The sequence below is a fragment of the Balearica regulorum genome, chromosome Z (assembly GCF_011004875.1).
Source record: "Balearica regulorum gibbericeps isolate bBalReg1 chromosome Z, bBalReg1.pri, whole genome shotgun sequence".
Classification (NCBI taxonomy): domain Eukaryota; kingdom Metazoa; phylum Chordata; class Aves; order Gruiformes; family Gruidae; genus Balearica; species Balearica regulorum.
The window spans coordinates 52,104,300-52,122,289 of NC_046220.1; the positions used below are offsets into that span (position 1 = coordinate 52,104,300).

General features: G+C 38.3%; 1 protein-coding gene across 8 annotated transcripts in view; it reads left to right on the forward strand.

Moving 5' to 3' along the window:
* NFIB (nuclear factor I B) overlaps positions 1–17,990 on the forward strand; it is a 179,895-nt gene that overhangs the window by 103,390 nt on the left and 58,515 nt on the right. For all 8 annotated transcript variants that reach the window (XM_075739505.1, XM_075739506.1, XM_075739504.1 and 5 more), the window contains exons 3-4: positions 6,016–6,069; positions 17,374–17,442. In XM_075739505.1, the coding sequence (XP_075595620.1) occupies positions 6,016–6,069; positions 17,374–17,442 (123 nt within the window). The remainder of the gene's footprint in view (positions 1–6,015; positions 6,070–17,373; positions 17,443–17,990) is intronic.

Genomic DNA, 17,990 nt, shown 5'->3' on the forward strand with positions numbered 1-17,990 from the left:
TGTCATGAACACATATTGCTAGCAGAGTGTAAGCGTGTAAGCTGGTGGGAATAGATGTGAAGCTTCTTCCTGCAAATGTGTATTTCTCACGGTGAAGCCCTACTTGGTTTTGGACGTGCTCCTTCCTCCTTGTGAGAACTGTGGCTCATACCATGTATCTTCAGGGATACAGAATCACAGAAACATAGAATCATTTAGGTTGGAAAAGACCCTTAAGATCACTGAATCCAACCATTAACCTAGCACTGCCAAGTCCACCACTAGACCATGTCCCTCAGCACCACATCTACACAGCTTTTAAATACCTCCAGGGATGGTGACTCAACCACTTTCCTGGGCAGCCTCTTCCAATGATTGACAACCATTTTGGTGAAGAGATTTTTCCTAATATCCAATTTAAACCTCCCCTGGCACAACTTGAGGCTGTTTCTTCTTGTTGTATCACTTGTTACTTGGGAGAAGAGCCCAACACCCACCTGGCTACAACCTCCTTTCAGGTAGTTGTAGAGAGCCATAAGGTCTCCCCTCACCCTCCTTTTCTCCAGGCTAAACAACCCCAGTTCCCTCAGCTGCTCCTTATCGGACTTGTTCTGTAGCAAAGAAAGTGGTGAGGGTGAGCATTTTATTGTATGTAAGCAGTTAGCCAAAATTTTCAGGGGAAGTATGTAGTGATCTGTGAAAAAGTGAAAAATAAATCCCCCTTCAAGTTAACATACTTGAACATGGAAACAAGGGCAACACTTGCATGAATTCCATTTCCATGTTTATAGCATCATTTCAGCAGATACTTAATGCAATAAAACACTTTCAGTTTGTTTATACCATAAACAATCTGTCATAGCACTAGAGTTGGTGTGAATAATGCTCATAAAATTGTACAATAATTCAGGGTCATCAGATATACAAATGGTATACAATGAAAGATGTTGCTTTTGCAAAATGAAATTGTTAAAAGTATTTGGTAAGTTTATCATTCCAATCAGTTGCTTTGTCAAGGTAAAATAATGTATGTAGTAGAAGGTAAGTGTGTAGTAAAATTAGGAAAATAATAGTAATGAATGGTAATGATTTAAAGTACACAGATAAAATTATTTGTTTATTTGCGTTATGGATTTTTTTGCTGATCATGTTATTTGCTTTGGAGGAGAGGGAGATATCTTGTGGTTTTCTTGCTGTGAATTCTTTCTTACCATGACAATGTTCTGAAAGTCCTTGAAAGATCAAGAGTTGGTTTGGAAAGCCTTTTCCCCATGAGGACAGCCCACCAGTGGAACTGGGGCCCAGCAAGGCTGGGCCGTCTCCATCCTTGAGGGATTTCATGCTCTGACTTTGTAAAGATCTGAGCAGCCCAGTTTGATCCCACAGCTGAGCCTTCCCTGGGCAGGATCTGGGACTGGAGACCTCAGGTGCCCACCAGAGTGAGGTGTCCTCTGATTCTGTGATTTTTCAGGGGTACAACCATTTGCCTCAAGTTTGTGGTGTCAGGTGGCAATGTAATCCTGAAGGATGACAAGTCTGGAAGGTAGTTGTGTTTCTTGTTCATGGTAGTGGCTCTGTTAGTGGCCAAGTCAGATGCCGTATAGGTGTGTGAGGGCTTGAAGAGCATCAAACTGATAGTGTCACCTCTCTCTGGTCCTTTATCCTCCCCCATACCCAAATCATGGACTATCAAAGAACAAGGATGTGTTTACATGCTGGTGAATGATTAAATTAGTGTCTATCAGCTGAGATGAACTGAGTGCGAAGGCTGTCTCCTAGCTTGTCACAAATGAAGAGTGAAATGTGTTCATTGAAAGCACTGAGGAAGTTTATTTGATTAGTATGAAGAATCTGCTTATTTCTAAGACATGGCTTAAGAAAGTATTTTCCCTTTTTACATATTCTGCCTCTATTTGTTTTCAAGGCCTTTGATCTTATACTAATGCAGACTGCCTTAAAAGCACAATTCCTTGTACAGTGTGGGGCATAAGGGAGGTATAGCATAACTTTTTAAACACAGTATCTTCTCATCAGCTGAAGAATTGAAGATTAGACTACTGAGGTGAGGAATACTAAAAATCAGGTGCTCAGGAAGCTAGTAAACAGCAGTGTGACTTACATGGCTTTGCAGAGGTGTGCATTGTTCCTGCTGCTGCTTGACAAAGACAAGGTGGTGCAAAGGGAGAGAGAGCACCTGATCCCTCACCTGATGGCAAACCATGAGCTTTTTTTTTTTTGCCTTCTGCCTTCTGAAGCCAGGAGTGATGTATCAGTTTTACTTAACTGTGGCTGCGGTGAGAGTTGCCTGTTCTCACAACTACTCATTGGGATTGATCCCTAGAAATGGAAACAATTCAGTATAAAACATGCCAGCTTCTTGACTCATCCTTTCATACTGTCTTACAAAAGAAAGAGTAATTTGAGGTAAAGAGTTTGAATGTCCTGGTGGTAGCCATGCTGAATCATGATAAATTATACATAAAGTGTATCTAGGTTACATGAACATCTACCAGATAAGAGAAAAGGCTGGCTTGGACCATTCTCATGCAAACTGTTCATCCACGGGGCAGTAACTTATCAAGGCGTGAGCTGCTGACTCTTGGAGCAGTCAGCACCAAGAAGAGCAGAGCAGAAGATATGCTCACCGTAGTTGTGAGGTGCATATGAAAGCTGTTCTGTGGAAATGGTATGTGTAGGTGAGCTTTTGCTCTGTAGCAAATAAGGATAAGATCTGTGTGGTAGAATTTTTTCAGGAAAAGCACATTGACAGTAAAATTTGAGGACGTTTTTGAAACAAACAGACAAACCACACACACCCCCACCCCCAACCCACAAAAAACAAAGAAAAAGAATAAACTAAGGGAACTTACAGTTGGGAGCTACCTAAATGACAATGTTGAAAATTTCTGTTTCATCACATTTACGTGATGGGGTTTTATTTGCTACTAGTTGTATAGCTTTGCTTACAACTTCTAACTTAGAAAGCGTTTTTTTTTTTTTTTAATGTGCACAGAATTATTTGGTGGGAAAATTGAATGCAAAGCCAACTAGACAGACAATAAATCTGGTTTATGTCTTTCTCCATCACACTGGAAGAAAAGCCTGCAATTTTTGAACCCAGGGCTCATGTTGTTAATTAATGATCTTGTGCAGATGAGGACAAAGAAAGATTTAAGGTGTCTTAACATTTCTTTTGCTTCCTTAGTTTCTGTGGCTTTCAAAATATGCCTCTTATTCCCTGTTTTAGAAGACCATTGGTCCAATGTCTCTTTCCATTCAATGTTCTGTGTATAAATTAAGTTGTTCATATAATTTATTCCTATAATGATCATGGCCCTCTGGTACTTTGCAAGGCTATTTGCATCCAATCAAATCAGGAGAGTGCTTTATAATTACTGTCACTGGTAAGAAAATTCAATCGTCACAGGCCATCTCAGGTCTGTGTCTTTCATCCTGATAATGAGATGCTTCTGTGTGCTTTAAGTGCAGAGTTAGATAGGTTGATACTCCCATACAGAATACAATTTTTTTGCTTTCTCAACAGCTATAAGTGAAGGATTAGATAGGTTGCTTCTCATGTTCAGCTTACAATAATTCTTTGCTTTCTCAAGATCATAGAGACTCTGCTGGTGAATGTGTTTGTAGCATCTACTGCCCAAAACACTGTGTGAGAATCAATCTCTAAAAATCGTAATTGATAAGTAGTTAACATAAAACAAAGCTAAGTCTGATGGGCAAATTATAACAACTAGGCAAATGCTTATCCCTATGACTGGAAAATTCTTTGCTCAGTTTATCTTTGTATAGTATGAAAAAGAATTGTTTAAACGATTATAAATCTTTAAATCCTGGATCCAGAAAGTGGCCATATTGACAATGAGAAAGTAGGAGTAAAGGCAAATTGCTGTGCAAGAACTAAAAAATACTCTTCACTTTGTGCATCTTTTTAGTAAATTGTAACAGAAGAAAACTTCAAAGGCTGTTTTCTGGTAGGCCTCATTAATCCAGTTTCAAATCTCTGTGTTCCCCAAGCTAGACCGTCCAAGCTTTATTGGGTGCATCTGCTACTAAATTGACACTTGTTAGCCACTCATCTGCAGTAGTTTTACACTCAGACCATTGCTGTGTAAAATTAATCCTCTCTGATAATTTGAATAATGATATGTATCATTTGCTGAAGCAGAGAATGCCTCTTAGAAGGATATTAAAGTTCACCCCCTGCAGGGTGAACCTTCCCATTGCAACACAGGAGAAAGGACATTTGTCCATATAAAGGTCCATATGCAGAGAAGCATCATATTTTTAGCATTTCTTGTAGCTGACTGGGTTTTCAAATTAACTTGAGTTAATTTTTTAAAGGGGTGTTCTGTATCTTATCTTTGAAAGAAAGAGGCATACTGAGTGGCTACATACTGTGCTGTACAGCGGGACTCTCAAGAGCGCCCAAGTGCCCAAACCACGAGATGTTCAGGGAGGCCTGCCCTTCATTCTTCCTACCCAGTGTTGAGAAGACTGAGGCAATTTCATGTGAAATTCACTATCCAATGTGTATTTTATTGTGTGCAAGAGTGAGTTCATTCAGTACTGGAAAATTTAGTTGTGTTTTCAATAGCATCAGAACTGAGTTTCACACGTGTCTTGGTCTTCCAGTGCTCTGGTAGATTGTCAGATGCTTGTCCTCTGTGACAATTCAGATGAATTCAGTAGAACTTGAACTGTGAAATGGATTTCCATCTCAGATATCTTCTGTAGAATCAAGCTTGTGTTAACTGAAACTGCTTGAGAGGCATGTGTGTCAAGGCATGTTTCCTAAACTACATAACAGATAGTAACAGATTTCAATGAACTTCATGTAGCAGGTGGAGGGAATCTTTCATTCTAGGTTGAGGGCTACATTGGCTTTAAGAAGTGATAGGGGCTGATGGGCAAGTATTTGTTGACATGTGCTTTCTACTTATCTATCTTTTTTTCTTTAATTTGGATACTGTAAGCAGCAATGCATTCAAGAACTGGGAGCCATTTGACAGTAACAATTTCTGTAGTGCTATGATGCAATTTTTTGGTGGTCCTGTACTACTAACACACACTGCTACATTTAAAAAATAATGGATATTTTTTATTCAGACTGTAAAACTGCTCCATTTTAGATACCTATGTACACAACAAGTGGTTGTGCTTAATTTAATTTCTTATTCTCTTTGCGTACAAGAATGCCTGTCTTGTCTTAGTTAATAACAATTTCTTGCAGTGGAGCAGGGTTTTGTTATATTATTGGTATGGGTATAAGCAAAAAGTAGATAGTTTTAAAAGCAACTGCTTCTATGAATAAAGATATCATTTATTAATTAATGTGTTAACATCAAATTGCATTCTCCTCTCGATTCATTAGGTGCATGTTTCATGAAAAGAACAGTCTTTGAAGTCTACAGGGTTTGGGTTTTGTTAGTTTTTATGTTACATAATCTTAATTTCACAACAGGAATTCTCACAGACCAGGAACACAGAGCCTATATTGTATTAAAATGGATAGTTGTATCTTCTGTGCAATCCTGAGTTTGCAGAAGCAGTGTAGACATTTGTGCTTTAACGAAAGGGTAAAGAAACAGGACTCAGCACTGCAAACGCCATTAGTTGCCTGATCCACTGCGTCTTTCTGGTCATTGCCTGAGAAGAAATTACCTCTGCTTTGCTGATTATGCAATATTATATTTGGGGGATGGAGGGAAAGGGAATGAAAAGGTACTTTTGTAGATGTGTTTACAACTTGAGTATTTACCTGAATGACTCTCTTGTCCTTATTCAGTGATCTATGAGTTCCTCTTACTAGGATCATTGCATCTTTCACAATGTTTCTGCTTCTGCATAAGGTGGGTTACATATAGTGTGTTTGTTCAATAATGCCTTCATGTAGAAAGTCAGGGAAATGACCTTTAAAGAACAAAGTTAAGTATTAGTTTAATACTGAAGGAGGGTATTAAAAGGTTGTGAGATACTTTCAAAACAAATTAGTAAAACATTTCTTTCATTTCTTTATAGATTCTGGACAACCAGGAAGTCCAAGCCACAATGATCCTGCCAAGAATCCACCAGGTAAATATAAGTTCCACAGCATGTGCATCTAACATTGTTTGAGAACAAAGATACTACTGTTGATAGTTAAAGAGAGCATAATTGGTCAGCAACCTGTTTTGCACTGGTAAGTACATATAATCAGGACAAGCTGTGATTATTTTAGTTCTTTTAAACTGGCAATGCCTCAATTATAGTTTCATCAACATTCATTTAATCGAAGGAATTTTTCTTTCAGTTCATGTTTTTTTCAGAATTTTGTAAGTGGGGATGGGCAGAGGAGTAAGGAGACAAGATCCCAAATAACTTTACTTTTATAAAAGTCTTAAAATGCTACAATTATTCTTTTATCTCCAACATAACACAATTGACCTACTACTGAAGCCTGTAGCCTGAGCTACCAGGTTCTTTACTTTTATTTTATATGTGCATTATAAAATGCAAATGTTTTTTATACCTTTCATATCAGCTCTGAGCAGTTTTTGAATGCGTTGTTAATGAGTCATGCTAGCAACATTTAGAATTTTTTTTGGGGGGGAAATGTCAATGTAAACAGTCCTTTCAAGGATTCTATAAAAATAAAAATTCAAAAGAAAATCGAACCCAGACTTTGCCATTCCACACTGTTAAGACCAAAGATTCATTGTATTTTTGTGCACTTATCATTCTAATAAATTGGGCTGTGCTAGTAAATCTTGTAAAACTTTGTTGTTTTATAAATTTTACCAGGGTAAGACAAACAAGTGTGACAGACATACTATCATTTCTTAATGAGCAAGGAATGACTCCTGCCACCATGGTCATGATGTATCTTCTCATTTCAGCTCTCAGAAGAAGTGTCTATCTGAAATAAGCTGCAACTAACTCAATTTGCTCTTTTTCTAAATGCAAAATGAACCACACTCTAACCAAGAAGTAATTGTGTGATGCTGGGCTATTACATATACATGAATATTTTTCTGGATCTGTCTAAACATTACGGAAAACAGACTGCGTTGTGGCTGTGCAGTTTTGTACTATGCATACGATCAAAATGTTCTCTATATGTGGTGGACTATGTCATGTGTGTTGCATGTGAATACCCAAAAGTAGTAGATCTATCATAGCTCATTATACAGAAAGCCACATTCCTGTAATATAAAAACCAGAAACATATATTGGAAAGTTGCAGATATATTTTAGAGATATGAGGGCAGAACAAGTCAAATAACGTGGTAAGCTCTTTTTCAAGCAATTTTTTAAGGTGATTTTTTTTTTTTTTCAAGGGATGATGCAGGCTTGAAATCACTTTTGGCTGGAGACTTTGATGCTGTTTCTCTCCAAACTGTGTGGGATGTTATGAGTAGGCTTTTATTTCTCTATTAAATACGTGACATAAATTATGTAGGGTAGTGGTTTAAAAACCCAAACCAGCAAATTTACACCTAAAACAAACCTACAGATTTCCTCACGGATAATCACAGTTTTGTAAAACTTGGAGCATTTAGCTGTAGAGCATTTATTTTTGTTTTAGAATATCTGTGTGTGTGAGTGTGAGAAAAGCCAAATACATTACCCCTCATCATTTTGAAGGATCCTTTGTAGCCTTTGAGTTTGGGAGGTTGAAGGCAGGGCCTGGAAACTCACCTTTAACATGTTTTAAAATTCTGTTTTTAAAGTACCATTTAGTGTTTGGAGTAGGAACATAGAAATACGTATTTCACTAGTGAAGGATCACATCCTCTAGTGAGTCCAGTCTCGCCAATCCTCAAGCTCAAACCCAGGCTACTCCAGCAAGGAGTAATCTTGCTGCCAGCAGCAGAATCCTGGGGATTTCTTTGGGTAGCATAAGGGCAAGACCAGATGCCCCAATGTCTGGCAAACTCCAGTGTCCCAGCATGTATAGAGAGACAGAGGCAGAGAAATCTGCTGCTGGTTTCATCATGAAACTTTCTGCTTGAAATTTGAGCATAATACTTTCTCTTGCTTTGGAGTCACTGATGGCAGTATTATTCCTTTATCTGCTGCCAAGTGGGGACAGAAAATGGAAGCTGTGCCTTACTTCCCTTGAAACCCTTCATTTAAGCAGAGACAGAGGCATAATTGAATGTCATCTGCCTATTTGAGGATACATGCACTTCTAGCATCATTCAGCTTCCCTGTGTGATACCGTCTTGGGGTTAAACTGGCAGGGAGAAAGCATTGAGGGTTGTGGGACTGCAGAACACAGAACTTCTGGGGCTGTGCAGGAGAATGAGAGGGAGTTGCACTCTGTTCAGCTTGTCTGGGAAAAGGACTGCTGTCCTGTTCTTTCTTATTAAACTTCACATGAGTCTTATTATTAGAACCAGGCAGTCACTTTTGTCAGAGCCCCAGAGGATATCCACTCTGAGGTTTGTTTTTGGTCCCAGGCCAGGAGCATGCGGACTGGCAGTGCCAGGAGGGTTTGTTCTTCTATCATGTTTTCGTCTGATGCCTGTATGTCAAGGAGCCAGGGCATTGGCAAGGGATAGGTGCTCTTAGCTTTTGGATGCCACTACCTTCACAAAGACATTGCCAAGGAAGAGGAGGTTGGAAACTGAGTGGTAGTTGGCGAGGCTGCTGGTGTTAAAAGTGGGTTTTTCTAGGTTTGGCTAGACTGTTGCATTCTTTAGGGTGTCTGGTAATTTGCTGTCTTAACCATGGAGGGAGGGTAATGTCACTTGCCAAACAAAAGAACATTAAGAGCACTTGCTGGAATTCTTTATAATGTGTTCCTAAAAATACACTGAACGCTTTGATAGCATAATACAGTATTAAGATGGTGTAGCTTGTGGTGAAAGTGGTATGTAGCTTTTGTAGCAAGATCCAGGGATATTGTCCTCTAAGTTTTATTTTTCAATGACTAGTATGTTTCTAAAGAATGAAACTTTCTTGTCTGAGAGCTGGCTTGTAAGGTCACTTCGCTGCAGGGATTGTTAAGTAGGTTCCAAACAAATAGATGAGCTGAACTGAAGTGAACTGAACAGAGAGAGGAGAAGAGTTTGAACACTGCTGTTGTCCACATCAGTCATTAACTTCCTGGAATCTAAAAGCTTATGTTATGCTAGCACAGTGCTAACTATTAGAAGTTCACATGATTTCAAAGAGAGAATGGACATGTCCATGGATCCATTGAGGGTGACTAAACAGAAAGAAGCACACCTGGATTAATAAGTTTTAAAACTGAACATACTTGAAGCCTTGGACACTATCAGTCAAAAAAACCCCACAAATACTTTAGGCCTGCCTTGTTTCTTAGTATTCTACTGGGCATCTGCTCAGGGACTGCTGAAGGCAGGCTGTTGGACGAGACCTAGCATGGCAGTTTCAGTGTAGTGGTGTATTTGGTCCCTGCAAATCCCATAGGTCTTTTACATAGCTTAAGAATATCTAAAAAATGTCTTCTTTAACATGTGTGTTTTGAAATACCTGCAAAGTTGTGGGAGGATATGTACTGAAGACGGAGTGATCTTTTAGTAAGTACATCTGTTAGGGATGTATGAGGGTGAGTAAAAAGAGAAAAACATCTAGAACTACTAGAAAGCTAATGATATTGAAACCAGCCATAACAATTTGGTCTCCAGTGATACAATCCTTACCAGCCACTTCTTCTAGCAGAGGATTTTCTGGGGTTTGTTCTGCTGTATTTCACTTTCTCTTACTTACTGCCTGCTGGCCACAACTGTTTGACGTTAATAAGGTTACTTGCCACCTGCCATTGGTGGAAGGTTGCTGCTTGGCAGACTTGATTTTATACACCAGCGTTAACACTGCTGTGTCCAGTTGTTCCCATGTTGCTTAAATCTTTGAACGCAGTCTTTGTAGCTGCTAAAATAATAGTAAGAAATAGATAGAGTAAAATGTTATCTTGATATGACAATAAGATACCATAGGCAATTGAATACAGTTTGAGAAATCAAGAAAACTGGAAACCTGAGGGAGTGGATACCAGTTGCTACTGGTGCTTCATGTCCTTCATCTTTTGTCTTCTGGATGGAGCAGGGAGGAGAATAGTCTCTTCTTGTACAGGTTCCCTCAAGATTTCAGAGCTATTCTTGTCCAGCATTGGGGAATATAAAAGACAACTTTTCAGAAGGTGCAAAGGAAACCTAACCATCCTGACACAGAAAGCTATGAACCTCACTGGTGAGGGAAGACAAGTGTGTTGGGATTTTTGGTTTTATCCAAGCAGTTGAGTTCAGAGGTTATTAGAGCTATGTTTCCTAGCAAATGGGACATGCTATTTTTTTCTTCCTGATGATAGAATTTACTCCACTTTAGCTGGTCCAAGGAATAATTTCACATGAATTTTGAAGACTCTGAAACATCAGTCAGGGCTGAATGAGGAACACAGATGACTCAGGTTTGAGCCTGTGTGCTAATGAATATTACATTATTTATATGGGATGGCACACTTTTAGACAGAGAGATTGAGAAACTGTCTCTCCGCCTTTCATTCCTCCCCACTTCTTCTTTCCTCCAGAGTATCCCATGATATGTTGTCAGGGAATTCATGTAGTGATAAGATCCTTAATCTGAATGAGGCATAGTTATGTGAATCCCCAGCCCCAGCCTCACTGCTCTGGAATTGGTTTTCCCCTTCTATTTTCACCAGAAATTTTATTCTGGGAACCATTTCCAAAGAAGACCTGAGTGAAATCACCATCTTTTTTTTTTTTTTTTTTTTCCCCCTAATTAAAGATGTTGCCAAAAAGCTTGCAACCAAAAAGCAGCCTCACCTATCTCTCAATATGCAAATCTCTTTTGCAGCTGTAGAGCCCCAAAGGCTTTTTTGCGTTTTCATATGGGAAAGAGAACATTCTTTTTGGATCAAGTCCTAAGAATTATCTAATAAATTTGCCTATATATGACTGTTTTAGATAGAAGTATTTCAGTTTTAAGTTTCAGAATGTACAGTTTCAGAAATAACCTCTGAAAAGTAACATTTTCTCTCTTTTAGAAATGCGATAAGCAAATATCTTTGAGTTTTGAATGACTCAGAACACAGATGGTTTCATTATTTTACTGTATTGCAAGTTACCCTCTTGTGAATGGGGGATTAGCCCCCTAATTAATAGGAACAGAAGAGGTATTCCCTGGCTTCATCATGGTAAGCAGCATTTCTAGTGAAAGCAATGATGCCATAGTAGCAATTTGGGGATTCAGACGGAATTGTATTTAAACAATCATACATTCACCTAGCTTTTTCAGCATGGGACTGGATATTCTGAAATGCTTGCTGTTTCCCGTATGCCTGCAGCCATGCCATGTCAGATAGTGATCTTCAAATAAAACAGGGCTGGGTTTGGTCAGGGCTTGATTTTCTGTGCAGTTCTCCCTTTCCCAAATGCTCTATGAATTAGTAATGCCAGTGATTGAGAGGTGATACTCTTCCTCATCAGCCTCTCAGCTCTGAGCCAGGTGGGGCATTCTGGGGGCAGTGCGCAGCTGTGCTATCTCGACAATCAGAAACCTGCACAGATTGTACAGCCCCTTTCTTCAAGAGGAAGAGTTTGTGGCCTTAACATGCTGGTTTGAAATTTGGTGTGGGTAATTACTGCTGTCTATTGGCTTAGGATTACTTCTGAATTTTTGTTTCACCAGCTATCTGTCTTTATGAACCTACTGTGTAAATAAATGATGCTGTGATCACTTCTGATGCTGTGTTCACTTCTGATGCCACTGTGTTCTAGGGCGAGCGCAATGGTTTTTACTTCAAAGCACGCAGAGAACAAGAATTTACTAAAAACTCCTATGTTACTAGTTAGAATTCCAGAAACCTGCCTTAGCACCAGAAAATTCCTTTTTGGTACCTGATAGTACTATAGCTGTTAAAAAGCAGCTCCCCCAACCTCTTTTTAAATCTTGGCTGTAATTTGTATATAACCTGAGACCCTTTGGAGTTGAAGGCGGTATGTATTTGTAGTAGTTACCCTTTCTGTTTCTTGCTAGGTTTTGGGGCAACTCACTTCTTGGATTCCAGTATATGTATTCCAGAGTCCATTAAACCAGGTGTTTACTTCTTCAAATTACTGCAGCCTTGAAGGATATTATAGTTCTGGTTATTAACTTGAGTTGAGTACTGAAAATCTGATTTTTTTTTTTAAATGGCACGGGCAGCTTCTTAGTTCCTTATTGTGCTAAAATGTTCAATGAAGTCAGGGGATCTTTTTGCAATGTTTGTTTCCTCTACCAGTTTCAACATCATTGCAACTTTAAGGAAAAAATCCCAACCAAAATAAACTGTGGGACAATCCACGATAACCAAAATAGTCTCATTCTCTGGACAGACTGTATTTAACTGTTTCAAATGACATCATCACTGAAATGTTCTGTGTCACTCCTTGGCTCACGTTATCTACCCTTAAGTGCCTTCAAGAAATTCTGGATCAGTGGGAAACTGTTTCTGCTACTCTTTTTGAGATACTAGCTTCAAAATGAATGCAATAAGAAAACAAACTGCTAGTCTGCTGACTGCATGTTAACTTACTATGAATGGTGTGAGACTAATTTTTCACTACCAGTTCTGCCTATGAATAGTAGCTGTATACTACTAGGATTCCTGCTGAAATTAAAGATCTTCCTGTAGAAGTTCGATATTGCAGAGAGCAGCAAGAGCTGAACCTTAAAAAGTCAGTTTTCAAAGAAGCAATACAATGAAATTATTTAATCTTTAATTGTAGCAGTTTCAGAAATCAAACAAAACTGTAGCAGCATCCAGAACATTACAGTGCATAACAAAGTCAAGCTACAGCTCTCTGCTAATATTTTGTACACCAGGCTGAAGCTTCCAGCCTTCCTTCTCACCGTAGCTCCTGATGTTGAACTTGTCTCACTGCTAGCAACTCTATCTACTGCTTTATAATTCCTGTTTTTAAAGATCCAGAAATAAAAGTACAGTAACACAATTTGTTTTTTCCTGCACTGATTGGATCCTTACTCCTGCTTTATAAGTTGCTCAAAATCAAGGCTGTATCAGTGGAAAAATTGGATATATAATGGTACCAGGAAGCAATTTTATGTTTTGGCACTAGTCTATATGCAGCAGAACATAAACAGGCCTTCTATTCATAAAAGTACAATTAAATCATAAGATATGAAAAAGGCTGGTTAAAGATTTGTAAAGCCAGACGTCACTGGTAAGCTTTTAAGTAATGTGAGAACAAGCCTTTTACAGTACATGTTAGTGCAAACTGAAAATATTTTTCAGTAGGTGTAAACATCTTCCCCCCCCCCCTCATTTTAGGTCTTAGCATGGTTAAAAGTGGTACTTATAACTCAGTTCCTGATTGCATAACACAGAAATAGAGTAGAACATGTATAAGGAATAGGACAGAATAACTTCTACAGCAGTTGGAGGCATTACTGAAGTTTTTTCCTGTTACTGACTGTATGAGAGGAGCTTGATCAGAACTGCTGCTCAGCTTAACCCGTTTATCTTTCATCGTTGATGACTGCTGTGGTCATTGGAGTATTGTTTGGAAAATGTATTTTTCAGAAATAAGTTTTCTGTAAAAACGGTTAGAGAGAAGACAGATTTTTTACTCACCCTTACAAAACCTAAAAGGAATTACAGGAAAAAAATCCAGTGTTATTTATGGAGTTTGAAAGTTACTGACTGTTTATACAGAATTGCACTATGATGGTTTTGACAGAAACATTCTTTTTATAGAACTCAAATTTTTAAGAATAATGACAATTAGTGAAATGCATTTTAGAGAGTGTCATCTCTCAGGCAATGGGAGTTTCAGTAAATTACAGTATTCCATGCTTATATTAGGTTTGAACAATATAGACAGCGAAGTATTATCATGACCATCAAAAGATACAGTAAATCCTCCACGAGGAATACAATGATAGACTGTTATCAAGTGCATTGGTACTGAGCAGATCAGAAATACATACCAAGAATGCTAATTTAAGGCTCTTTAAGATGTTAATGCAAGCAGTGCATTTTTGCTTAAACAAAAAAACAGTAAGACCTATACAATACGGAGTATCACCACATATTTTTTTCTTGCTTGCAGTGTAATAATGTAAATATGGATGCTAACTCTTATTCAGTAGGGAGATCAGCTTCACAAGGTAAAAGTCAGTGTCTCACACCAGAAAGTTAAAATGTCCTATACTGTTGCCCTGCTGCATAAGTTCTTGCTGTTTATCCATTATTGTATGTAGAGTGCACGTTTCTGCAACAAATTACAGCAGTTTAATGGCACAAAACGTTTTCCTATTGCACATCTGAGAGCCAAGAACAATTCTGTAACATACTGACCATGGATTGGCTTCCTAAATAGTTAAAACTGTTGAAGTCCACTGGTGCTGGAACGGAACATACTGGGTTTATTTTTCTGCACTTGGAGGCACCACTGGAATCCATCTTCCCTGTTAGAACATAAGGCTCAGGATGAAGTTGCTCATTGCCTGTGACATAAATTGTTTATTGTTGTGTCAATTTTAATAATATTTCATCACATTACATAGAGAAAAAAAAAAGCTATTTTTAAGTTGATTGAAATTGACAATAGCTGCAGTTTCCCTTTCTTTCCTAATGTCAGGCTAAGCATTTGCATATATCTGTGGGTGTCATTATGTTTGGACCATCCAAGTCAGGGTGAAACCTGAGTGAAAGACAGTGATCCATCAGTCAACAGTGCATCCTTCTGTGAGACGTGATAAATAGTGGTACCACGCAGTGGCAGAATTTTTTCCCTGCTTATCACAAAGAGAGAAACACACTATATTGCTCTTTATGTTATGTGAGTATTCTCAGTATTGACAGTGAGAAAAACTAAGAATTCATGAGAGACAGCTGAAGATTAAACACGTGTGCCTGTGCGTGTGGGTGCATACACATGTACACATCTGTGTTCTTACATATAAAAACCTACATGGGCATTTTCTTTTATTTAATATGAGCCTTGGGCCTTGTTCCCACTGTAATGATAGCTTGACTAATCTGCACTTGAGTAAAGTTCCTCCCAAGTTAGCGTAACTTGAATGAGAGAAGTTGTGCTTCAAAGTAGTATTTGGATAAGCAGCAGAGAAGTTCAGTCTTGTCTCATTACCAGCTCCAGAGCTGGCTGCATGTTTGTACACTGGCTTTAAGCCACACTTCACTTGCAGGCCAACTAAAATCAAGAAACCAAATTTTTATTTGGAAATCTCCCTTGCTTGTACTACTTCAGACTATTCCTGCTGGAGGAAATAGGCAGAGAAGGGAAAGATTGCCGTTGTCAGAGGAATTACTAGTGTTCATCCAGCTTGCCCATTCTTAGGTTAAAAAATTAAAACAGAGGAAGAAGGGGAAAAGAAACATTAACTCTTTGCAATTTTTTATGATACGGGTATGCCAAGTTCTGTCAAATAAAGAAGTAAATATTTGAGAAGCCATGTCATGTTCTCATCCACACAAAAAATATGGAGAAAGGGTTCAAGAGAATGGAGAAGATGAAAGAGAAAAGCTCTTATTTCTTAGAAACTGGATCTGAGTAAGGTTGCAGAGAGGCCTGCAACATCCAGGTGAAGGACAATAAGAGAGGAAAAAATAATGGATATGGAGAGAAGCTGTTGAGAGGGAGAGGAATGTGAAAGGAACTGAAGAAAAAAGAGAGGGAGACCTGCAGAGCTGCTATTGCAAATAAAGACGTACAGGGATATCATATGAAGAGGCATGCAGGGAAAACGAATGAAGTGACGTTGACTGGAAGATGAGAAGGTGATGGCATTAGCATAACATCATTCAGGATGATCCCACAGGCCTACAGTGCTCTGCACACCTATCACACTTGCTCCTGGGATGGTCTTTCAGCTGGGGAAGACTGACATTCTCTTATAGCTATAACAAACAGTGTAACAGAGATGTCAGGAAATGTCCTCAGTTGGATGCGTTCACATGCTTTCAGCCTGAGTTGTCAGGTGCATTGTTTATACCTGCACTGGTAAATAATATCAGAGGTGCTGAGTGAGGTGGCTCTGTGGCCCTGCTATTAGGCAGTGAAAATGGGTCTTTTTGCCTCTGCCCTCCAGATGTATCAAGGACAGATCTCTCAAGTGAACTGTACTGCTTTTACATTCACTTTTCTGATTATACTGGCAGTGTTTTCTTAAATTATTTGAAGATGAAAGCAGTAATTGCCAAAAGAAGCCTAAAGAGAACAGTACTGAACCATTGTTTTCCAAATCAGTAAATATTCCTGTAGATGCATTTTTTATTTTTTTGTTTGTTTTGTTAGTTAAGACATTTAGAGTTCTTTTACTTATTCAAACATTTGGAACAGAAAATTGACAGTGTATTTCCAAAAGAAAAAATCTGTGCTAATTCAGAAAAGAGACTAGAAAAACCACAGTAAGAAATCCCTAGTGCACTGCCTCACATGAAAGCAAATAAAAAAGTAAGGCTGTTGGAGCAGCAGTGTGCACCAAGTACAGATCTAAATATTTCTATTGTAAATGGTTGGACATCCTATCTGTATGGGCTGTGAGTCATGTAATCCCAAATTCAGTCAAGTCAGCTTATGCAGTGATTATTGTTATGAGACTTCCACAGAAACCTGAGTCACTCAGCTCACTTTTTATAAGGTATCTAGTTACTCAACTGAGCTAAATCTTGATTATCAGCTGTTGTTTCACTGCAGTACTCCAAGTTGTGCCTGAATTTCATGGCATGGAACATATATCATATACATTTATCGTAGAATAAGTAAACATAAACCAAAACAATAATATGTAGTTTCTTAAACATAGGCTTGTTCTAGATATATAGTTCAGCATGCATATAAAAAACCCACTGAATAATTCAGCTGTTTTACCCAGTTCCTGCTTTTACTGGAAATAATAGTAAAACCCTCATCTGCCTCAAAGGTGATGATGTGGTAGTGGAGGAGGTAGTGTGAAGTCATTATCAGCACAGTAAGAGTTAAGCAAAAATCTATTTAGCAGAAATGTATGCGAGGACAGGACTGCTCTATATTGAAATTGCTTAGACCAGCTGATACAGTTCTTAGGTCAATACTGACTTAGATATTAACAAAAGGAGCTAGTTTTTAGACATTTTCTGGATGGTTAGCTGGAATTCAGTGTGTTGCTTGTTAGCTTTCATACACACATTAAAAAATGGCTTTCTTACAACGCCTCAAGTTTTTTTGCACCTCTGCCTGAATTTCAGCTCTCATTAGATCCTGTGATCAGCTTTCAGTGTACTTTGATCTGTGTATTATGGTTCTGGGACTCTGTTGATACTGGTTTTAGCTGGCATATAAACTTATCTATAGTTATTTATTAATCTTCTCATTATACTGATTGTGGTATTGTGATCTTTTTCAGTGTACCTTGAGGACAGTTTTGTAAAATCCGGAGTGTTCAACGTGTCGGAACTTGTGAGGGTGTCCAGAAGTAAGTTATCATTTGCATTTAGTCATTTCCAAAACCTGCTATAGTCAAGTGAAGATTTTTTATTTCTTGAAGATTTTTTTATCCACAAGATGCATAGGAAATGCATACAACCACGCACAGTTTTGGTATCTTTGAGCAGGTGTTGCAGTTCATCTTGCATACGTTTGTAATAAAACAAACAGAAGTCTTCTTTTGTCTCTTTGATAATTAAAGATTGAATCAATTTGTTATGTGTCCCTCTGCACAGCTCAATGGACTGATATGTCAATAGAATTGCCATACATAACAAAACCTCCTGTTTGTTAGACTTGCAGCTTTTTAAAGTTGCCCTACACATCCTTGGAAAGTGCTAAAACATTTGATTTTTCTTTTAGTTTCTTTTTGAATTTGTAGCTCTTAAAGGAAAAATCATAGCATGGCTATAAAGGATGACTCACTTAATGTATTATATGCTTGTCTTTCTTTTACTTGTAGCAGTGGCTGTTATTGAATTTCTAACTACATGGGCTTGTTTTGACATTAGAAATGTCGTGCACGAAAAAGCAAAA